General features: G+C 59.8%; 1 protein-coding gene across 4 annotated transcripts in view; it reads left to right on the top strand.

Annotated features, from left to right (window-relative positions):
• EVA1C (eva-1 homolog C) overlaps positions 1-15,623 on the top strand; it is a 55,544-nt gene extending 39,921 nt beyond the window's left edge. For 2 of the 4 annotated variants that reach the window (XM_090271415.1, XM_090271417.1), the window contains exons 5-8: positions 2,161-2,304; positions 7,790-7,870; positions 8,980-9,072; positions 15,132-15,622. In XM_090271415.1, the coding sequence (XP_090127541.1) occupies positions 2,161-2,304; positions 7,790-7,870; positions 8,980-9,072; positions 15,132-15,508 (695 nt within the window). In that variant the 3' untranslated portion in view covers positions 15,509-15,622. Of the gene's footprint in view, positions 1-2,160; positions 2,305-7,789; positions 7,871-8,979; positions 9,073-15,131 lie in introns of all 4 variants that reach the window. The other 2 variants (XM_090271418.1, XM_090271416.1) reach the window with 2 other exon arrangements.
• The last annotated feature ends 7,853 nt before the right edge of the window (positions 15,624-23,476 follow it).

Raw genomic sequence — 23,476 nt, forward strand, 5'->3', positions numbered from 1 at the left:
GGCCCACAGCAGGGAAGGGGGCGCCCAGCCCTTGCCCAGCAGGGGCGTGCAGTCCAACGGGAGATGTGTGCTAACGGAGCACACCGCAGGGTCGCACCCCCAGCTGCAGGGCCCAGCCCCCCGGAGCGCCCCACTCTGGGTGCTGGGAGCCGCTGCCCGGGCCCCTCAGGTTGGGGGTGGCACCTCCTTCTGCTGGCCCCAGGGCCCTGCTCTGTCCTCTGAGGGGCTGCACACCCACTCACACCTGTGCGAGCAGTCTCCACGGAGCCCTCCTGCTGCTGCCCAGCGCGGCCCTGGGGGCCTGCCGGGCCCTGCCGGGGCCACTGCGCTTTGTCCTGCCCTCACTCTTCCCAGAGACATGCCTGATGCGTCAGGCACAGGGGGGCACCTAGAGCCTGCAGGGCAGCCGCACTGGCTTCTGGCTCGCTCTGTCCACTCTTCTTTCACCCCCAAGGACCCACCAATCAGGCCCAGAAAGGATGGGTCCATATTCTTAAAAAAAAAATTATTTATTGATTTGAGAGAGACAGAGAGAGAGAGAGAGAAAGAAAGAGAAATACTGATTTGTTTTCCACTTAGTTACGTATCATTGGTTGACTCTTGCATGTGCCCTGACCAGGGATTGAACCTGCAACCTTGGTGTATCGGGATGATGCTCTAACCAACTGAGCTACCGGCCAGGGCTACAGGGGCCTACATTCTAAAGCCAGACACATGGGATTCTGGTGTCACCTGGTGTCCACCTCAGTCCTCTCCTCATTGATGAATCACATCATGGCTGGGCGCCTCCGCATGTCCGGACCCCAGTTCTCAGGCCCCGTGGAATCATGCTCAGCGAAGGGAATCAGAACCTTCATGAGTATATTCTGACCGAGGGCTTCTGTAGTAACGTCTCCCCATTTGCTGGGTTTGTGTTCCGTCCATGTATGCGGTCAGGCATGTGACACGTGTACTCGTACACATGTATTGCTCTGCAGGGTCCCTCCACGTCTCCGCTTCAAGCCGGCCACTCCTCCCAATGTGTCTGATTAAAATTCTCCCTGACCGGTCTCCCTGCCTTTGGTTCCTTTCCTCTCCCGGGCGTTCCTGGATGCTGTCCCCGGAGGACCACAGCGTCGGGCCAGCTTCAGGCTCCCTGTCGCCTGCAGAATGAAGTCCGGTGTCTTTAGCTGAGCGTTCAAAGGTCTCTCGGGCTTGCTCCCGTTTGCGTTTCTGCCTCACGCTCTGCGGCTGCCCCGCCCGCCTCTGCCGTTCCGGCGTGCGGTCAGCCCTGGGCTCCCCCGGTGCCTCTAGCCCCCTGCCTGGCCTTGGACCGGCTCCCTTGCCTGCCCCCACCCCAGTCCGCTCTTCCTCCCGCGACTGAGCCCTCTCCTCCGCAGCCTGTCCTGACCCCTCTGGTCCACGGCAACCTCTTCCACCTCCGGCCCCAGACCGCTTGTCGGCACCACTTGCCACACGTGATCAGACTTCGGGTCACACGTGTGGGTCTTGTCCCTCCAGCTCCCTTGCACGTCTTGAGAACGCGAGGTGGGCTTCTTTCAACGTGTTTTCTGACCTCGTCTCCGTATATGTTCAATTAATGCCTCCTGATCATTAAGACCTGCGCCAGGGTGCCGAAAAACACGTGTTCGCGTTTATTGGTTTAGTTTAGTCATCCATCCATCCATCAGTTATTGTTGGATGTCTGCAGCGGGCCGGCCTGTGGGCACCAGATGACGAGCAAATAGAAGTCGTCCCGTCCTCGTGGGGATGGAAACAGAGTCTCAGCACAGCCCAGGAGGATGGTCCCAGGAGTGTCCAGGGTTGTAAAGAAATGAGAACCTGCCTTCCGTGGGGGCAGGCCTCGTCCATTCCGTGTGCAGGGCCGGTGGCATGGTGTGTGGGACCCGGTGAGGAATGGGGCTACGCAGGGCCCTTGTTCCAACCAGGTGAGAATCTCCACCTGCCGACGGGGGCCTTGAACCCAGCCCACCGTGCAGCCAGCTCGGCCTCTGGGCTGTGGAGCCCGCGGGGGCTGCTTCCACGCGACAGAAAATCGTTAGGGAAACTCTGCGTGTGAGACCTGAAGGCAGCTCCGCGTGTTTATTCCAGAGCGGTAGCGACGGCGGTGTGGGGGCCTGGTGGGTGTGTCCTAACGTCTGTAACCGTGTCTACCCTCAGACTGCGTGTCCTACTCGGCGGTGCACGTGCTGTCCCAGAGGTGCTACGGGAGGCAGCGGTGCAAAATCCTGGTGAACAACAGCCACTTCGGGAACCCCTGCCCGCCGGGAGCGAGGCAGCACCTCGTGGTCACCTACGCCTGCGGTAAGAGCGCACCGGACGCGGCGACCACGGCAGCCAGCCTGGGGCCCCTTCCCGCGGCCACTCCCGCCCGACGCGCACGCACCCCCTTTCTCTCCTTTATCGTGGTTTGTCACGTTCGCCCCAGAGAAGCAGCAGGGTTTTCACCCGTCCGAATGGGTTTCGAAGCTCTTCCAGCCGTCAGGTTGGCAGCAAACGGGGAGGGGAGGTGTCCGATGTCCCTGAGCTCAGCGACGTGCATGTGGGTTCTTAGGAGGCTCCAGAGCTCGTGGGGGGGCTGTGGGGGTTGTCCCCCCAGCCCTGCTAAAGCCCTAGGTGACAAGCTCTGCGCGGACGCTGTGGCCACGCTGCCGCTGGCAGAGCCCGAGCTAACTCGACAGTGACATAGTGTCGACACTGTTCCGTTATGTCTTCAAATAGGGAAATGAAATGCCAGGTCCGATAGAGTCCAGTTTTACAAAACTTCTTAAACGGAACTCAGCCGTTCATTCTTCACAAGGGAAGATGGGTTTCTAGTTTGTAATCCGGCCACATGGACTGGTTTCTTGTTTTGTTTTGTTTTGTTTTAATGAGCATGAAAGGAAAGGGTGACAAAATGCGCCGTGACAAAGGACCCGATACTGGTGCTCACGGAAACGCCTGTCTCTGCCGGATTTCCCCAAGACTTTTTGTCCCGGCTTTATTGGGGTTCCACTCACAGATGATGCCGTTCACCTCTGAAGCCTAGAAAGTGAGGGTCTTGGTGCGGTCACAGAAGGAAGCCCCGCCCCCTGAGCAGTCACCTTGGGTCCACCTGCCCCCACCCCAGGTCCCCTCCAGCCTAGTTCTGTCGCCAGGGATCTGCCTCTCCTGGACGTTTTATAGAAACAGAGTCCTTTGTGGCTGGCGTCCTCACCGGGCGCATGCTAGCACGCGTCAGAATTTCATTCCTTTCTGCCCCCCGATAATACCCCATGGCGTCCCCAGCCCTTCGGATCCCGAGCTAACATCGTTGCCCCGGCAACACCACCGCTGTGACGGGTGCACTGGAGTCACGGCATCGACGCGTTCCCCGTGGCAGCCCCAACGTCCGTCCCGGGTCCTTCCTGCCCCGGCGCCCAGCCGCCCTCAGCCGCGGGGGGCCTGTCCTGGCTCGGGCCCCCAGGAGGCCCCGGGGATTGCTCTCAAGTTCCAGGACTTCAGGGCTCTCCAGCCGAGTGTTGGGGGAGGGGCAGGGCTGGGGCCTGCAGGTCAGGTGGTCCCTGGGCCTCCACGGACAAGGCAGGAGCAGGTCCCAGGGCGGGGGCTTCTCTGGGTGAAGAGAAGGTGGGTTTCAGGGCCTGGGGTCCCGTGTCCCCGCTCAAACTTCTCATTCAGCGCATCGGGGCGCGTTGTGTGTGCCGGGGTTGGGTGGGGGTGAGGACTCAGTGGTTTTAAAAAGAAGCATGGTCGTGTGTCACGGAGTCACCAGCTGGGGGGAGAGACAGACGTCAGACACTTAACCAGGGGAGCCTACGAGTCCCTCCCGTGACCAGTGCGTTGTGAAGAGCACGGGCCCCTGGGGCCCCTAAGTCAGCCTGCGGCTGGTTTGAGAGGGGTCCCTGCGCTGAGCCGGCCGCCGTGCTGGGAGGGGGGCGGGCGGGCCGCTGTGGGGGCGCGGATGGCACGGCGAGGGCCAGGAGGGAGACAGGCGGAGGCGGCTCCTGCGACACCCACGCCCGGGCCCCGCGGGAGGGGAGGATCTTAAAGGTCCTAGAACGTTCTCCCAAACTGTCATTCAAAACCGAAATTAAAAAAAAAAGATCCTCGCGCGCTCAGAGCCACTGTCACACTGTGGACAGGTCGCTTCCTGCCCTGGGCCGAGGTCCCACCTGCACAGGCCGTTCAGCTCTGCGCGCCCGGCTGCTCAGCACCGCTCATCCCAGAGCGCCCCCTGCCCCCCTCCCTCCTGCCCCCCTGCCCCCAACCCTCCTGCCCCCCCGCCCCCCATCCCTCCTGCCCCCCTGCCCCCCTTGTCCTCGCTGGGCCTCTCTCCAATGGAAAGCCTCTGGCCACATCCTGAGAACAAGCCAGGAGGCAGGCGAGTAGGAAGTGCCACCCAGGCAGGCAGGACTCACTGGGCAGAGGGGCGAGTTCACCAGACAGTATCTGGTGGCCACCCAGTTTGGTGGCCTGGGCACAGCGTGGCCCAGGGCCAGCCAAGGGGCCTTCCTGGGGGACCTGAGGAGCCTCTGCCATTGCCACCATGTGTCCTGACGAGCTCCCTCACTGCAGATGGGCCTCCGGCACAGGGACAGGCCACAGGTCAGGGCTGTTCTCCGTGTGGGTCCTGGGGCAACCCAGCGGACCTGACAGCAGCTTCTTGCTACTGAAGACATCTTACCCGCTCTTTTCAAAAAGCCAGTGCAGACTTCCAGCCAAGATGGAGGCGCAGACAGACACGCTGCGTCTCCCTCCACAACTAAGAAGGATGACAACCACCTCAGAACTAGAGACAACCAGAAGTTCCAGAAAATCAAACAGCATGGAAGTCCAGCAAACAAAGAAATAAAGAAGAAATACTCACCCAGACAGGTGGGGGGGGGCGGAGCCGGGGCGGAGAGGACGAGGTGTGGTGGTGGCAGCAGTGGCAGTGGCGCTGGCAGAAAGTGCAGTCACATGTTTTAAAAAGTCAAGAGGGACACCTGGGGAGCGTGCCCAGCTCCTCACCAGACCACACAGCCCATGGTCCCAGCGCCAGGGAAAATCAAGCCTCATTGCTTCTGACTGTGCAGACCAGTGGGGTTGGGGTGGAGGCAGAAACTGCCGGTCTCTCAGCAGAGTCCACTTGTTTAAATGGCCCCCACGGTCCTAGAACGTCCGCAGACCCACCCACGCTGGGAACGACGGCCAGGGCAGCAGCTGGAGGGGCACCAGTCCCATACGGAAGTGGGAGAGGTGCCTGGAAAAGGGGCGAGTACTGAGCAGGTGGCATTGTTCCCTCTCAGACCCTCCCCCACATACAGCACCACAACGTGGTGAAACAGGTCACCCTGTACTGACGAATCCCTAAGGCTCCGCCCCTTACAACATAACAGGTGTGACAGCTCTGCCTGGGACACGGAGGCAAACAAACACAGGAGCCTGTCATGATGAGGAGACAGAGAAGTGTGGCCCAAAAGGGGAAACTGATCAAGGTTCCAGTGGGAGAACTAAGCAACGAGAAGAGAGCCAACCTCACAGATGCAGCGTTCAAAACACTGGTGATAAAGATGCTCACAGGCTTGACAGATATGCTTGACTACAGCAAACGCATAAGAGAAGAAGTGAAGGTTATGCTAAGTGAAACGAAGGAAAATCCACGCAAAACCAATGGTGAAGGGAAGGAAACCAGGGTTCACATCAATGATTTGGAACACAAGGAAGAAATAAACAGTCAACCAGTACAGAATGAGGAAACAAGAATTGAAAAAAATGAGGAGAACTTCCCAAATTTTGTGAAGAAGATGGACATACAGGTCCAGGAAGCACAGAGGGTCCCGGGTGAGCTGTACCCAGAGGGGACCACACCAGGACGCATGATGACTGAGATGCCAAAGGTGAAAGGTAAAGAGAGAGCCCTGGGGGCAGCAAGAGAGAGGCAGAGAGTTGCCTACAGGGGGTGCCTATAGGACTATCAGCTGATTTCTCAGAGGACACTTTGCAGGCAGGAAGGGACTGACAAGCAGTATTTAATGTAATGAAAAGCAAGGACCTACAACCAAGATTACTCTATCAAGCAAGGCTATCATTTGGAATGGAAGGGCAGATGAAGTGCTTCCCAGACAAGGTAAAGCTAAAGGAGTTCATCATCACCAAGCCCTTATTATATGAAATGTCAAAGGGACTTACTTAAGAAAAAGAAGATCAAAACTATGAACACTAAAATGACAACAAACTCACAACTATCAACAACTGAATCTAAAAAATAAAAACAAAATCCAACTAAGCAAACCAGAATAGGAACAGAATCATAGGTGTGGGAATCATTTGGAGGGTTATCAGCTGGGAGTGGGGAGGGGGAGAAATGGGGAAATGGTGCAGGGACTAAGAAGCATAATCGGTTGGTACAAAATAGACAGGGGGAAGTTAAGAATAATATAGGGAAGGGTGAAGCCAAAGAACTTATATGCATGATCCATGGACATGAACTAAGGGAAGTGGAATTGCTGGGGGGAAGGGAGGTTCTGGGCAGAGGGGAGCAAAGGGGGAAAAAAATTGGAACTACTGTAACAATGTAATCAATAAAATATACTTAAAAAAAAAAGCCAGTGCAGTTGAACTTAGTGTTTTTTTTTTAAATTTTATTTATTTATTTTTAGAGAGAGGAGAAAGGAGGGAGAAAGTGACAGAAACATCCACGTGTGGTTGCCTCTCACACACGCCCTCAACTGGGGACCTGGCCTGCAACCCAGGCAGGCGCCCTGCCTGGGAATCGAACCCGTGACCTTTTGGTTTGCAGGCCGGTGCTTAACCCACAGAGCCACACTGGCCTGGGAGAACTTATAGTTTTCTGAGCTCCACCTCTGTTTCCTGTGGTCACTTCTTTCAGATGACGCTGAGCTAAAGAACAGACAAGCCATCTTCTGCAGCAAAAGTCTCTGGTTTCCTCTCCCCACTCCCGGCCATGTGCTTGGCCCTCGGGGCTCCCGCTCGGCCCTCGGGGTTGGCTGCTGCTCAGCCCGGGGGGTCCTGAGACCTGTGTGGTCTATTCTCAGGGTTGCCTTGGCAGAAGCTGCACCCGCCTTCCAGAAAAGTCTGCTGTGCTGCCCCCCTCTCCTCCCCTTTCTGTGCTCCCGTCTCTAACCCCCCGAGGACTGCTCCAGCGTGGGGTCTCAGCACCCTGTCAGGCTAATGAGAAGCAGGGGGCTCAGGGCAGTGGGTGGAGGTGCGGGGTCTGGAAGAGGCCGCAGTGGGCTCTGCACGTCCCCGTCGTCCTCAGGGAAGTTCGTGAGCAGAGTTGACAGCATCACTGAAGCCTCATTTATGAGCCTTAAAATCCACCCATTAAAGTAAAAGCAAGGTATCAGCTTCCAGTCCAGTCACAGAGCTGGGTGGCTGTCCCCACACGGTGACCTTAAAGCATGTCCGTGACCCCAAACCTCCTCCTGCCTGTGCAGGTCCTAGGGAATCGCGGATCCACTTTCTGTCACTTCACCGCTTCCGGCTGTTTCAGAGCAGTGGACGCAGGCAGCACATGGCCTCCGCCGTCCCTCAGGCTCGGCCGCGTCGCAGCCTGGGTTGTGTGCTGCGGGTGGATAGAGCACTCTTTGTTTATTTATTCTCCAGCTGTCGTTGTTTTTAAGTACCGCAGACAGGCCTAACATCACCTCAGTGGGGTAGCTGGTGGTCACGCAGGCGTCACTGCGTCTGACAAGCAGGGCGGGAGGGTCCTCATTGGCAGGTTGGTTTTTTAACTATCTACACACAGTGCATTCAGAGGTCACATGGCCTGTGCAAAGCCTTCACAATAGTTCTCTCTGGTTTTCAGTTCCCAAGGACATCCTCACAGCGATCGACCCAGCCATCGCCAACCTGAAACCTTCTGTGAGGCAAGAAGAGGACGACCACGGTGGGTTTGCGGCTTCCGGCCAGTGTCGCTCTCCGCGCGAGGGGACGGCGGGGACGCGGGCGGGTGCGCCCTGGTTCGAATGAGAGGGGTCAGGGGCGCCGTGGCCAACGTTTTATCTTGTTTTAAAAACTATACGTGGAAAAAAACTAGATGTAGAATAAGTCCTCCCTCCACTCCCCTCTTATTTCCTAAAAGGAAAATCAAATTGAAAAGACATCTGCGCAGAAATAAACGCAGGGATTCTATGATGCGCTGTTTGGAAGGGTGAGCCGCTTGGCACCTGGGTGCCCCCTTCTCCCTTGGGTGCTCACTGGACTCTGTGCCCAGCGGGGTGAACCTCTGGGTCTTCTGATCAAACCTAGAGCGGAATTCCTGCACTTGGGGGTCCTGAGAGTAACAGCTGAGCGCTTGTCCAAGATACTGGGCTTAGTGGTGAAAGTTTTGTTTGGCGGGACTTTTATCACATATGCAGGGCCTGTTTCTCCTAAACATGAAGCGTGCCTGGCGTGGGAGACGCCGGGAAGCGCCAGGGAGTGGACATCAGCCCAGTCTCGGAGCTCAGACGCCGAAGCCGTCCGTGTTCCGCGGCTTCGCGCTGGGCTCCCCGTCTCCCAGCCCCGCTGCTCTCTGACCCCACGCAGCGGCGGCCTCAGCTCTGTGCCCTCCTTCCTCAGGGGCCTTGGCCTGTGTGACGTCCCCAGGGCCCCCAGCGCCCACGGCTTCCCCATCAGGAGCCCCCACGCTGCCACCGAGTTTAACCAGGCATCTGAACCGGAGCTGCCCCGGGTGTTACTGTCATTTCCAAAAGCGGGACCCCAGCCCAGCCGCCTCCGTAACGCGAGGCTGGTCCTCTCTGTGCAAAGCAGAGCAGACGGCGGCTCCGCAGCTGAGTAAGACATCCCTGGACGCGAGGGGCGTGTCCCCTTCGAGCGGCACCTGAGCGGAACCAGCACGTTCCAGTCACTAAATCCTTTCATCGCTCAGCCTGTTCAGGGTCTCACTAAACGCTCTTCCTGGCTCGGCGTTTGTTTGGTCTCTAGGACGGTTTGTTTGTCGTGGCTGGACCCTGGGAACAGCTGTGGCCAATTGTCTTGCCTTTTTTTATGCAGCAGGTGTCAGCGTGGACACCAGCGAATCGAGGGTTCCGAGGAGAGACGGGGTGATCGTCAGCAGCTCTCTGGCAGCCTTTGCTTACGTCCGAGGTAGGTCCATGGGCCGGACTCTGGGGACGCCCTGTTTAATCCCCGGCTCAGGCAGCGAGAGAAGAATGGCGGCTGTAGTCTCCTGCGCTCTGGAAACACAGGCCTGAATGCAGGTTCCAACCCGGCTTCCGCCGCGGGAGCCGCTAGGGAGGGAGCGGACGGAGAGTCACACTGTGTGGGCCTCGGCTCCAGGGGCGGTGTCTGCAGGCACCGGAGGGATGCGTTTCCCCGCGCAGACACTTGGGACGGGCCTAGGATTAGTGAATTCCAGCCCCGGCTGGAAGAAAAGTGAGCCAAGAGGTCACTTAGCAAACAAAACGGGTTGTGCCCTGTGAAGTCAGCGTCCCTTTCTGAGTCACCGCTGCTCCTTCTCCTGGTTGCCAAGGTTTCCCGTGATAATCGTCCCCGCGAGGAGCAATGAGACGCAGCCCTTTGCAATCAGCAGAGCGGGGCGCTCTCCGGCGCGGGTGTGTGCGTGCCGGCCCGTCTCCCACCGCGCGCGCAGGCTGGGCTTTGCAGTGTTGACTCTGCAGGTGGTGGCAGGGTCTGCCAGACCCTGTCCCGGGGGCCAGTCCCTCTGAGGCCTCTTGTGAAGCCCACGCCAATATAACGCATCACGGGGCTCGCATCATTCGCGGTGCGAGCATCACAGTGGGCCTGGAGCGCCATTTCAGGGAGCCGCCTCCGAGACAAGGAGGCGTGTGGAACCATCCAGCGCTGAGAGCAGCAGCGGCCTCGCGATCCGCTCCGTTCCTCCCATCACTCCAGTCTCCCTCCAGAGTTTGCGCGGCTCATCAGTTCCTCCGAGCAGCGTCTCTTTCCTAACCACGCTCCCTTTGCTAGTTCTCGGTGTTCCCAGTAATTGTCAAAGATAAGAGAGGTAAGGATTTTTATTGTCAGAAGCAACCCCTTATTTTCCAAGTCTCTGGACTGCCCCTCGGAGGAAAGTCACCATGAAAATCCTGCAAACAGACAACGGCAGCTCCAGGGGTCGGGGACGCGCCTCGCGGGGCCTTGCCGGTCGCTGTCCACACCTGCCTGGTCTGCGCGGGCTGCCACGACCACAGACCTCACCCTGGGGACTTAAACGACTGAAACTTACGTTCTCATAGTTCTGGAGGCTGAAGCCCAGGTCCCAGGAGGTCTGGTGACGGGGGAGGGTCACTTCCTGGCTTCTGGATGGCCGCCTTATTGATGTGTCCTCATAGGCAGAGCTGCGGGGAGAGCTCCCTGGGTCTCTCCTTTGAAGGACACTAACCTATTGGATATGGGCCCCACCCTTATGACCTCCTTTAACCTTATTTATCCCCCTCCCCAGAAGTTCTACCTCCAAATACAGTCACATTGGGGTGAAGGCTTCACCACATGAATTAGGGAACAATGACCCCAAGAGGGGACCCTGATGCCCTCTTCTGCCCATAAGGAAGCCGAGGGTCAGAGGACTTGAGCCGTTTGCCTGCAGCCACCGTGTGGACACCGGCATGGCCAGGACCCTGACTTGGCAGGTCCTGGGCACACATGGGGCCCAGCAGACGAGCCACCAAAATGGGGACTTGTCCTGAGAGGCTGAAACGCAGAGGTGGTGGAACAGACAGGCGAATGGCCAGGGGCCCCGAGGAACTGCCTCTTTCTCAGCCACTGAACAATCTGGGGGTCTGCCCTCCTCTCTGTGCAGACCTGCTCCTTGCCTTCCTTCTAGAATTTACATGACAGGATTGAAAAAACCCAGAGAAAATATGAAAATACAGAAATGGGAAAGGTGGTGTGTATTTGTATCTGTGAGCGTGTGTCTATGTGTGTGTGTGTGTGTGTGTGTGTCTGTGAGTCTGTGTGTCTGTATGGGTCTGTCTGTGTGTGTCTATGTGTATGTGTCTATATCTGTGTGTGTCTCTGTGTGTGTCTGTGTCTCTGTGTGTCTCTGTGTCTCTCTGTGTCTGTGTGTCTATATGTGTCTGTGAGTCTGTGTCTCTGTGTCTGTGTCTCTGTGTGTGTGTCTCTCTCTGTGTCTGTGTGTGTGTCCATGTGTGTCTGTGAGTCTGTGTGTCTGTATGGGTCTGTCTGTGTGTGTCTATGTGTATGTGTCTATATCTGTGTGTGTCTCTGTGTGTCTCTGTGTGTCTCTCTCTGTGTCTGTGTGTCTATATGTGTCTGTGAGTCTGTGTCTCTGTGTCTCTGTGTGTGTGTCTCTCTCTGTGTCTGTGTGTGTGTCCATGTGTGTCTGTGAGTCTGTGTGTCTGTATGGGTCTGTCTGTGTGTGTCTATGTGTATGTGTCTATATCTGTGTGTGTCTCTGTGTGTCTCTGTGTGTCTCTCTCTGTGTCTGTGTGTCTATATGTGTCTGTGAGTCTGTGTCTCTGTGTCTGTGTCTCTGTGTGTGTGTCTCTCTCTGTGTCTGTGTGTGTGTCCATGTGTGTCTGTGAGTCTGTGTGTCTGTATGGGTCTGTCTGTGTGTGTCTATGTGTATGTGTCTATATCTGTGTGTGTCTCTGTGTGTCTCTGTGTGTCTCTCTCTGTGTCTGTGTGTCTATATGTGTCTGTGAGTCTGTGTCTCTGTGTCTCTGTGTGTGTGTCTCTCTCTGTGTCTGTGTGTGTGTCCATGTGTGTCTGTGAGTCTGTGTGTGTCTTCCTGTGAGTCTGTGTGTCTGTGTGTCCCCACGGGCAGGTTCTCAGAAGGCCGTTTGTGAGCTGCCTGCACGGCTGCCCCGGCACCCTGGGCCTGAGGAGACCCATGTGGATGGCCTTGTCCAGCACGTGGCGTTCCTGTCACTCCCGATTAGGGCCTCACTGACACCAGCTCTGTGTGTTTAGCTCACACAACACACCGTTCATGACCTTACTGTTCCCGTCACTGCCTGGCAGCTCGGGTCTGCGCGTGTCCCCAGCCTCTGGCAGAGCTGCTGTGAACTCGGGGTACCTGGAGTCGGAGCACCCTTGTTTTCTATGGCAGGACCTCGGGGGCGACAGACAGACCCACGCTGAGACCTGAGGGTAGCGACACATTCCATAGTCAGTTACTCGATCCCCTGTCAGGGAGGTGGCTGGAAATCAGCACCGCCTTGTCACCGAGGTGTGGACTCAGGCATGTTCCCACGGTCCCTGCTCTTGGGTCCATGACAGGCAGTTAGTATCACATTCCCAGGTGCCAGGGGACCGGCACCCTGGGTATGTGCCTGGCGGCAGCAGGGCCGCAGGAGGTGGAGCCCTTGCTCTGGCCTCTCGGTGGCTTCTTTGGACGCAGATAAGCTTGCGCCGGAGCGTGTGTTGGCTCCAGACCAGGGGTCTCAGGGTCAAGGGGCCTTCAAGGCCACTGCCACCACTGTGAGGTTCCCGAGGGCTGACGGGTGTCACGCATGTGAGCCTGGGGTGGACGAGGCTGAACGGAGACGCTGCGGCCACGGCACAGCGCGGGGGCTGTTTCACTGCAGGAGACAAACGCCTTTACTCTCCCCGGACGTGGGCCTGGAAAGGGCTGCGGCAGCCGGAAGGGGTCTGGTGGCCTCTAGAAGACGCGCCTTTAGTGTGAAGGTTGGGGCTGTGGAGGGAGCCCGGGCGGCCGTGAGCCCTGGGAGGCGCAAGGCCAGCCCCTGCAGCGGCCCCTCTCACACCCGGCGATGCTGAGACTGCAGCTGCATCGCCACAGAGGACTAGAGAGCCTCGTCCCAAGAGGCGGGCCCGGGGCTGCCGTGGGGTCCGTCCTCGCCGCTGGATCGCGGCAGACTCGCGGAGACATGGCCTGAAGCCTGACTGCTTGGCGGGGGGCGTAACTGCGCCAAGAGGCACTGGGGGTCCCTGAGTGAGCAGCTCTCCTCCCAGTAGAACCAAGACACTCGCCTCCTGGGAGACGAGGGGGCCGGGCCTGGGACCAGGGAGACGCTGGCCATGAGCACAGTAAGACACCGCTTTGTCCCTGTGGCTGGGAAGGGAAGGTCACGCCCGTCGGGCCAGGCGCTGGGGGAGATTAAGAGCCACAGGCCACTTTGGGAGCCCCCGGGGCAGCGCTTCCTAAAATTCGCCCACCTTGCGGCTCAGCCAAGCGCCCGCCCAGGCTGGCGCCCAGGAGAAAGGCTTGCTCATGCGCTCCAGGGACACCTACAAGAAATGTCACAGCAGCGGCACCCACAAAACAGAAACCAGGCACCAGCCCAGACGCCCCCAGCCGGAGGGTGGGGGCAGGCAAGTGAATTAGCCACGCTGCCACCGTCAAGACCAGCCATCTGCCATCTTCCTGGTACCAGGGACCAGCGTCAGGGAAGACAGTTTTCCATGGCGGGGGGCTGGGGGGCGTCGGGGGGCAGGAGGCGGAGCCCAGGCGGTCACGCTGCAAGGCTGTGCTCTCCCGCTAGCCCGCACTCCCCTCCTGCTGTGCGGGCCGTTCCTAACAGGCCGCGACCAGTACCGGCTGCAGCCGGGTTCGGGGACCCCTGGTGAGGGCGGTGCAGGCGAACGGGACTGTGGGGCGTTCAGGGGGAACTGCAGGCACCACCGGCACGGGACACCCCCCCCCCCCCCCGCGAGGGCTTCGGAGCTCACGGAGAGGGACGACCGCACGAGAGAGCCAGCAGGGCGCTGACGGCCGTGGGACTCAGGCCACAGTCCCCTCGATGGGAGCTGGGGGGGGGCAGGAGGCCGCCGGCCGGCATGGGGTGGTCGGGCCCTCGCCCCGCGCCTCGTGTCTCAGCGTCACTCTGTGCGGGGTCATCTGCGGGAGCCCCAGGCACCAGCGTCCCCCAGGCCTCGTGCTGCCACCACTCCCAGACGTGGGGCACTTCTTCCCCAGAGGACGCGTGTCTCCCTCTGACCAGACCTTCGAAACGCCGGGGCCCTGGGGAGAGTCTGCTGTTGCGGGCGCCGGCGTCAGTGGCACCAAGGCTCCTGCGTCGGGAGGAGGGCGAGGAGACGGCGGGTCGGGCCGCGGCCACAGCGGGCTTGTCCGCACCGGGGACCCTGCAGGGACAGGGGCTCGGGCCACCAGGGAGGGAAGCTGAGCGGGAGATGACGCGTCCCACGAGGATCTCACCCGTGAGACCACGGCCCCTGGGTCCTTGAGCAGGAGACTCGCCACCCTCACGTCCTCAGAAAGCAGCCTGGACCCCGGGGCGGGAGGCGGCGGCGCGGAGCGGGCAGTGGAACGGGGTCCACGCAGCTGAGCGGAGCTGAGCAGACGTCCGTGGGCCCCACGGCCGCGCCACAGGCTGCTCACAGCTCCGGGCCGGCTCCATCTGGAGAGGCCACCTGACCCCGAGGTGGTTTCCGTCCTGGCCGCAGCTTCGGCCCGTGTGGGGGGTCAGCAGACCACGCCCACAGGCCAGCCTCGTCGTGACGGGTGACGAGAACCCAGGCCCCGGGGGCGGCCCGCGAGCCGCAGCCGCAGCGCCGAGTGGCTGAGGGGCAGGCTGTGCGGCCTGTAACGCCCATGGTGCCCACGCTGCCCCTCCCGGGGATGCCGGGCAACTATGGATCTGCATTGCTGGGTCATTGCCTCCCAAAGTGGGGGTGCTGACACCTCGAGGGGGACCCGCTGAGAAATGGGGCGAGTCATAGTCCTTTCTGCACAGGGTTAGCGTGAGGCTCAGACGTGCGTGAGGATCCGGGCGAGAGTGCGTAGCACAGATCAGCGTGACTCTGTTTCCGTTCCTGTTCACTCAGGCGGACGTGGGAGAAGCCACCAGAGCCCTTGTGTATATTGACTTTTTAATCCAGGAGAAACTAAGCCAGCTTCCGCCTCCTTACTATTGGCCTCCCACTCGTGTTTCCGCTCTATGCGGACACTAAGTGTTCACGCTCGCTCCTGCTAAGAGCTGAGCGTTTACTGAGCATGTCCTGTGTTGCTGCGTGTCCCGGCAGCTTCGGGGACCTCATTCGCCCTAACAGTTCTCTGAGAACAGGGTGCAGTTAGCCCCGTGGGCCGCACGCCCCGCTTTTTAATCAGTGGGGGTTCAGGACAGGCGAGGCGAGGGTGGCTTCTGCATCAGCTCCTGCCTGGGGACGTGCCGAGGTCTCGGGCCTCTGGGGGGACCCCCGTGCCCCCCCGCCACTGACCTGCCCTCTTGCCCCCACAGCGCACCCCGAGAGAGCCGCGCTGCTGTTCATGTGCAGCGTCTGCATCGGCCTGGCGCTCACGCTGTGCGCGCTGGTGCTCAGGGTGCCGTGCGTCCAGGACTGGCGGGAGCTGCGGCTGGCGCGGGAGCGCCTGGTGCCGGGCAGCGACGTGGCGGCGGCGGACAGCGAGGACGCGGACGCGGGCGAGGACTCCTCCGACTCGGACTTCCCGGGGGAGCTGGCCGGGTTTCGCAGAACTCTGCACCCCGCGCACACGTCCATCGAGGCTGCGGAGCTGGCTGAGAGGATCGAGCGCCGGGAGCAGATCCTCCAGGAAATCTGGATGAACAGCGGTTTGGACGTGTCCCTGCCAAGGAACGTGGGGGCCTTCTGCTGAGACCCAGCGCCCCGGTGCCGCCCGGGCTGGTGCCATCGCCCCTGAGGTCACCGCACCCGGTGCCACCATGCCTGATGCCATCGCGCCTGATGCTACTGTGCCCAAGGCCATCGCTCCTGATGCCATCGCTCCTGATGCCACCGCACCCGATGTCACTGCGCCTGATGCCACCACACCCGATGTCACCGCGCCTGATGCCACCGCCCCTCTGTGCAGGGAAGTCCCCACGCCCCAGGTTCTGCCTCGCTTGTACCTTCTGTGAAGGAGAATTTGTTGTCGTCTGCACCTGGCGAAGCCAGAGAGCCAGAAAGGGACGTTTCAAACTGTTCCCAGCGCACGCTTCAAAGTGAACCAGGGGGCAGACATTGTGGCCGGCCGCGCTGACTTAGAGGCGTGTCTGTACGTTGGCACGCTGACCGTTTGCCCTATCGGCGCCGCTGTCACCGGTCTGCGTGAACTTGGCCACCGGGTCCCCACACAGTCTCAGCAGGCCGCGCCGGCCTCCCCACCTCCAGCTGGGCAGACGCGACACCCGCGCAGTGGGACGTCTGTGCAGGGCGCAGGCGCGTCTCACCGCGACACTGTCTCACTGGAGCCCGCGGCAGGTGCTCCTCACCAGCAAGACATCACCGATTCCGGGGCTTCTGCGTTGGCCCCGACCACCCAGCTGCACCCTCGTGGCTCAAACCGTAACGAGGGGAACGGACCGTGTTCCAATAAAACTTTATTTATACGCATTGATATCTGAATTCACTTTCACACGGCACGGGTTTTCCTCTTTGAGCCTGACGTACCTGCTGTCTTGCCCTTCACAGGAAAAGGTCGCCAGCTCCCGGTTCAGAGGTCAAAACTGCGGGCCTTCTGGTGGAAACGCGTCAGACCACGCTAGCAGCAGTTCCGTGGACAGGGACCAGGTGGGGTCACCCTCAAATCGTGGCAGGACACGGCCCCGCCCCGTGGGGGAAGGGGCAGGAGAGGGCGCAGGAGAAAACGGGGTTCCTGAGCCTGAGGGTCCTGGTGGGGGAGCCGCGTCCCGGTGAAGAGGAGGCTGTCGCTGGGGCTCAGAGGATGAGAGGACGGTGCCAGGGCTCCGTGCTGCGCCCTCGGCCACGGCCCCCGCCCGACCTTAGCATCACACCAACCCGCGAGCAGGCGTGTGCGTGCTGGGAAGGCCGGCCGCTTGCCTGCGGCCCACGTCACAGGATGGAAGGGGCCGGGGCTGACTCCCTGGGAGGCCGTCCGGAAACGCTGGCTGCCTCTGCGTGATGAGGGGAGAAGGGGTCTCCCGCCCCGCCCCGGGGCTCCAGCGGGCGAGCAGAGGAGGCTGGGCGTGGGGTCGGAGGCTTCTGCCCCAGAGACCAGCTCCGCTGCCCGGCTGGGGAGGGCTCTGCCGTTCTGTGTTTCATTTGGGGTCTTAGCCCATCTGAGCTGCCGTACCCCAAAGGCTATAGACTGGTGGGTTATAAACCCCAGAAGCTTCCTTCCCACAGTCCCGGAGGCTGGGAGTCCCGGGGCGAGGGGCTGGTAGATCCAGCGTCTGGTGGGGCCTGGCTTCCTTGTTCCCCGGTGGGGCCGCTGTCTTGCTGCGTCCACCGCCCCCCCTCTGTGGCGGGAGGGCCGGGAGCCCTGGCATCCCCATGGGGGCTCCACCCTCGTGACCCGGTCACCTCCCAAAGGCCCCACCTGCCCTTCCCGTCCCCGTGGGCATCAGGATTTCACCTGCGAGCCGGGGCAGATCCAAGCACTGAGTCTACAGCAGGAGGGAAGCGCACATAAAGCAGAAGCAGCCGTTAAAGGGCACGATTCAGCGGCACTTGGGATGTTCACAGGGTGCTGCCCGGCCCCCACCTCCGTCCAGCCCCCGAGCGCTTCCTGCGCTGGAAAGTAACCCCCTTCCCGGGAAGCAGCCGCCCCCGCGCCTCGTCCCTGCGGCCCCGTCCGCTTTCTGCGTGGCTGGTTCCCTGCTGGCCCGTTCACGCCAACGGCCCCCCACACTCTGGTCCTCAGCGAGTGGCCTCTGTCTTCGAGCGCAGCGTCTCCCGGGCTTCCCCGGGCTGCGGCGGGGCCCCGGCTTCGCTCCTCTCCAGGGACACGGGATCCGATCCTCCGCGGTGTTGGGCGCGTCACGTTCCCTCCGTGTCCTCGGGGGCAGCTGGGCTGTGTCCACTGGGGGCTGTGGTGATGGCGCTGCTGCAAACATCTGTGCCCGGTGTTTTACTGGTGACATGTCACCAAAAACCGGAGCCACAGACAGAGCTGGGGAGGAACCCCCGGTCTCCCTCCATTGGAAGGAAGCGGGGGAGGGAGAGTCGGAGGGACCAGCCGAGAGCGGTGGCGTTGGGCAGGGCTGCAGTGCGTCGCGACCCCCGGGTCCCTGCGTCCTTTGAGGGTATAGGGGACTGGAAGAAGCTGCGGGGGGCAGGGTGCTCAGGTCACATCGGTCATGAGGTCAGCCTGTCCCAGGGCGCAGCAGAGGGTGACACGAACGTCCAGCCCCGCGGTCTGACGTCCTCCCGAGGACCGTGTTCTGACCCGAGAGAACCCACGTCCTTCTCTGTCCTGGGCCTGGAGAGGCGGACGTCTTTCCTGGCTCCTTGGACGTGCGCACTGTCCCTTTGATGACTGTTTTTGGGGGCTGAAGGGCATGTGACCCTGAAGGTTTTTGCTTCTCCAGCTGCAGAAAGAGCTGCTCACGTTGCCTCGGCCACAGGCTTCTGGCTTCCACAGCGGGTCTCCTGCTGAGGCTCCCCCAAACCCTGCCCCGGGCCCCGCCCCCGCCCCCTGAGAAGGCAGCTGCAGGACAGGCCGCCCAGGCCAGGGTCAGCCTTGGGTCTGTGCAAACGCAGGGGCTTGTTTATTTGCGTTTCCTGAGCTCAACAGAGGAACACCACGCCCTTCTCCCAGGCAGCCTGGGGGTCCCGCTGAGTGTTTGGTGGGCACTGAGCCCGGAAGGGTGGGCTGCTAATGGGGTGTGGGACTCACGGCTCCGAGCATCTCTGGGTGGTGGATGCCCTGCTGCTTCCAAAAGGTGGGGTCCCCTGTGGCAGCAGCCAGCCCCCGGGGGCGGTTTGCCCATGTCAGTCGGAACCTCGGTTACTGGCCGCAGCACTGACTTTCAGGACGGAACCCATTTGGGGTTGCGACCCCTCGCAGAGGCTGGGACTTTGCTGCCATCTCAGGAGCCATCGGGCACTGGGGAGCAGGAAGGGGTCCCAGGGCGCACCCCACAGTGGGCAGGCACAAGGCTGTACCCCCACCTGGACCCCTGTCCCAGGCCCTGGCTGGGCGAGGCCCACAGCTCCCTCTGCAGAGAGGACTGTCCATTTGGGCTGCCAAAGCAGGAACATGGCCGGGGCTCTGGTCAGTAGAGACGAATCATCTCTCACCAGCCGGGGGGTCAGGGCGCTGCGTGAGGACCTCTTCCTGTCCCATCGCCGGCACCTTCCCGCTGTGTCCTGACTCAGGGTGTCTGGGATAGGGGGTGCTCCCCACGTGTGGGCTCCCTGCTCAGGGCCTAGTCACCCCCACCCCAAGGTCTCACCTGCTAACACGCCGCCTTGGGGGCTAAGATCCAACGCAGGAATTTGTCGGGGACACAAACACTCAGCCCAGAGCCATTTTCTTACAAGCACAGTCCCCCCTTTACCTGAAGTTCACGTCCTGTGGTTTCAGTGACCTGCTGTGGCCCACCGCAGCCCGAGAATAATAAATGGAAAATGCCAGATTTAAACACGTCCTGAATTTTTAATCGTGTACTTTTCTGAGTAGGATGATGAAATCTAGAGTGTCCCACTCCGTCTCCTGGTCATGAACTGTCCCTCTGACCCGCGTCTCCAGAGCAGACCTGGCCAACCTCCGTCCCAGGACCGAACGGCAGGGCCAGGGATTCAACCCAAAGCAAACACTCCAGCCACGGGTCCCGCTGACTGGGAGCCGGCGGCTCTAGAGCCGGAAACGAGGCAGGAAAGAGCCATGTACCCACGCGCCCCGTCGGAGAGAACGTGGGAAGCCTGCTCAGAGCCCGAGGCCCCCGCGTCCTTGTGGACGGGGGTGCGGCAGGAGGAGCCCGGAGGAGAGATGAGACGGTGACCGTCCAGGCTGCGCCTCTGGGACAGGGACCCGGCCACACGCGCTTATCTGCATTGACATCAATTACAGGGACACTGGAGCCACACAGATTCACTCTGCGCGGTCCACGTACAAACTTTCCCATAAATACTGTGAATGTATTTTCTCTTCCTAGTGGTTTTCTTTTTCTTTTTCTTTTTTTATCCTCACCCAAGAACATTTTTTTTCACTGCTTTCAGAGTGAGGAAGGGAGAGAAAGAGAGAGAGAGAGAGAGATCCATCAGTTGGCTCTCATGCATGCCCAACCGGGGAATGATCCTGCAACCCAGGCCCGTGCCCTGACTGGGGATCGAACCTGCAACCCAGGCCCGTGCCCTGACTGGGGATCGAACCTGCAACCCAGGCCCGTGCCCTGACTGGGGATCGAACCTGCAACCCAGGCCCGTGCCCTGACTGGGGATCGAACCTGCAACACTTTGGTCTATGGGACGACGCTCCAATCAACTGAACCACCCAGCCAGGACCCTTATGATTTTCTTAATACGATTTTCTTTTCTCGGGTTTACTTTATCATAAAAGCACAGTATATAATGCACATGACATACAAAATGTGTGCTCCTCGATTGCTGGTGTTTGTCAGCAAGGCTTCCAGCCAACGGCAGCCATCCACAGGTGAGCTGTAGGGGGTCACCAGTTCAGTGCTGACGTTCCCTGGGATGAGGGCTCGGCGCCCCTCGCCCCACACGGCCCCAGCAGCTATAACAAGATGCAAAGGCAGGCCCCTCGGTCCCAGCAGCCTCGCTTCCAGCGCTCAGTCCCCCCCGCCAGCGGCGACGGTCTCGGGCTGGTGCCCTGCTGGGCGGTGTGAGCCCGTGTGTGGAATCAGAGACACAAAGACACAGCCCCCCACCCCCATGATGAAATGGGGGGTTGTGTCCCGGGCCTCGTCCACCCAGTGGGTGATCAGACACGCGGGACCGGGAACCATCTACTCCCGCCATGGCTCACCTTCCTGGGGGCGCCCCCACGAGTCCCTCGTCTCCCAGTCCTGAGACCGGTCCTCCTTCCGGGCGTGCGGGGTGCACGTGCCCGCGGCCCGAGCTGCAGCCTCAGCGCCCAGACGGGACTCAGCTGCTCAGCCCCGCCCGCCGCCAGTCCTGACTCTTGCAGCGGATTTTAGGTTGCTGGGCTCTACCCAACGAGTCTTCGTATCTTGGAAATAATCACATGTCGGGAGAATTTGGTTGGAGAAATAGAAGTCAACACCCCTTCAGTGCGTGACTCCCGTGGATGCTTTGAGATGCAGTTACCGTGGGCAAAGCAGGTGCACGGGAGGGCCTGATGGGGTAGTCCCAGCAGAGCCGGCTGGGGAAGGTCCCCAATCTTCGCCCGAAGATTGCTCACGGCCCCCTTGCACTGCTCTCGGATCGGGCCACAGGCAATCCACCTGGGACTTCCGCTCGAGGTGGAAATGCCGCCTTCCTGCGGGTAAGCGCATGGCCTGTGGCCTTAGGAGCTGGGACGGCAGCGCGGGGTGCACAAAGGGAGGAAAGCCGGTCCCTTCCGATGGGGACACGGTTAATTCCAGGCCTTTCTCCGGTCCAAGCATGACTCCACAGATGGAGTCCTTTCGAGAAAAGAAAAACAGGCCTTGTCATTTCCTATTGGTTCAAAGACAAAGCCCGGCCTGGCAAAGCCCAGGGCAGGAGGAGGGGGCCTGCAGGCGATGACTAACTCCGGGCCGACCTGGAGAACGCCTGCTCCGTGTCTGAGGAAGGGAGGGAGGGCAGGCTGCCCCGTGAGGCCAGTGTCACGGCGTGACGTGGCCTCCGCAACGGGGAGAAGGACAATGGTCCCCACTCCTAACAATGAACCAGCAAGAACTGTGTTACTAACCTACAAAGAATTTCCCACCCCAGGGAGGTGCCTCTGGGCTGGGAGCTGCTGGACTTCCTGAGATCCTGACCTCGGCTGGCAAAGCCACCGGCCAGGACAGCGCGTCCCTGGGGCAGTGTGGGCTGTCCCCAGGCAGGGACTCAGCTCATCAAGCTGGGGTTTCTGTTAAATGAGTCGGGCCTCCATCATTCAGTTCATGCGTGTGAACAACTTTTCTTCTTGAAGATGTCTTGGGAAGAATTCCAGCTGTTCTGGAAAAATAATAATAAAGATGTGTTCTGTTGTGTTTTTAAATGAGGTAGAAAAACTCTTGAAGCCATATTATGAAATGAAAACCAGAAGCTGCGACGTGGATTATGATGCCATTTATGTGCAAGAAGATGACTCCACAGGGACTGACCCTTTCGTGTCCGTGTGGAAGATCTGCCCCCAACACGTGCATGTCTGCGTAATGGAGTCTCTCGTGTACCATCCGGCCAGACACTGAAAAGCGACACATCCAGCCAAATAAAACGGTGACATCGAGTGTTCTCTTTCTACCCGGACAGATAGTCCTTGATAAGGACCTTGAAGACCAGGTTCAAACTCAACATTCTCAGGCTCTTCAGGGTCTGCTGCCAAGACGAGCCTGTGTGGGGTCTCCGCCTGTCCCTCCGTGTGAGGGGCCTCACTGCCACACGCGTGGTGGACGACACGGTCAAAGTGTCCATACCCGGTTCCCGCCCCCAAACAGCCCCTTCTCCTTTGAGACAGTGGGGGACCAGGGATGTGCACACCAGCCTCAAGGCCGGACGCCGGACACGTGTCGTGTGCGTACAGCTGAGGGGTTGCCAGCCGGTACAGCATCAACATGGTTTTAAATGTTTGTCTTCATGGGCCTATGGCTCATAGTTTCTCCAAAGAGTGGGGCACAGGGCGCGGGCTGCTCCCCCAAAAGTCTGGCTTCCTGCTCCCTCACGGGCTGCCTGTCACCGGGGTGGCTTCCTACCCTCTCGCCTCAGTCTCCCCGTCTGTAAGATGGCACATACCCCTTGGGGTCATTGGGAAGTATCGCCAGGAAACGGGAGGAAAGGGGTCTTCGAAGAGGCACGAAGTTTCTAACACAGAATGTTTTCACCAACAGAAAGATCACAGAGGGGTTTCCGGGCTGGACATTTGGAAGACTCCTGTCTTGGGGTGGTCCTCGTGTCCTGTCCTGTCCAGGGGAGCTGGGACGCCCCCTCCCCCACTGCCACACAGATTCTTACCCGCCCTGGGGGCCCTTCTCAGTCACCACCTCTCCATGACCTTTCCAGACCCACCTGGCTGTCGCTTCTTTGAAGTCTGACCTTATCCGCTCTCCGCCGCTCTCAAGGTGACAGCTGGCACCAAGCGGGGCGCACGACTCAAGGAACGAGACCCATTCCCTGCCCTCAGGAGGTTGTCATGAGGCGGGGGATGGTAGGCAGAGCCGCGTGAGAGTCAGAAGAACACGCAGTGGGAGGGCCACGTTGGGGCAGGTGGCCTTAGTCGCGCCAGTGGCCCAGGCCTGTCCTGGTGGACTTTAAAAGCCGCTCCTTCAGCCTTTTACGTGTTCGGGGCCTGCTCCCGTTTCTTCATCAGGCTCAGCAGTTTGTATCTTTCTAGGAGTGTGTTCCTTCCGTCTCTGCGCTCCGGTTTGTCGGCATGTAACTGTCCGGGGGATTCTCCACGGTTTTTAACTTCTCTAAGATGAGCAGTAACATCCCGTTTTACTTCTGATTCCAGTAATTTGAGTCTTTCTTCTCTCTCTCTCTTTCTCATCTAAAAGTCTGTCAATTTTGCTGATCTTTTCAAAGAACCAATTTTTTATTTTACTCATTTCTCTATTGGTTTTCTATTATGTTTCATTTACTGCCATGATTATTTGTCTTTTTCTGTTGTTGCTGCTGCTCTGGGCTTAGTTTGTCCAATTTGCCTAGATTCCTACGGTAGAAGGTTAGGTTACTTCTCTGAGATCAGCCTTTTAGAAGACAGGCGTCTACA

This window comes from Furipterus horrens, unplaced genomic scaffold, assembly GCF_987537825.1.
Source record: "Furipterus horrens unplaced genomic scaffold, mFurHor1.1.pri manual_scaffold_1, whole genome shotgun sequence".
NCBI lineage: Eukaryota > Metazoa > Chordata > Mammalia > Chiroptera > Furipteridae > Furipterus > Furipterus horrens.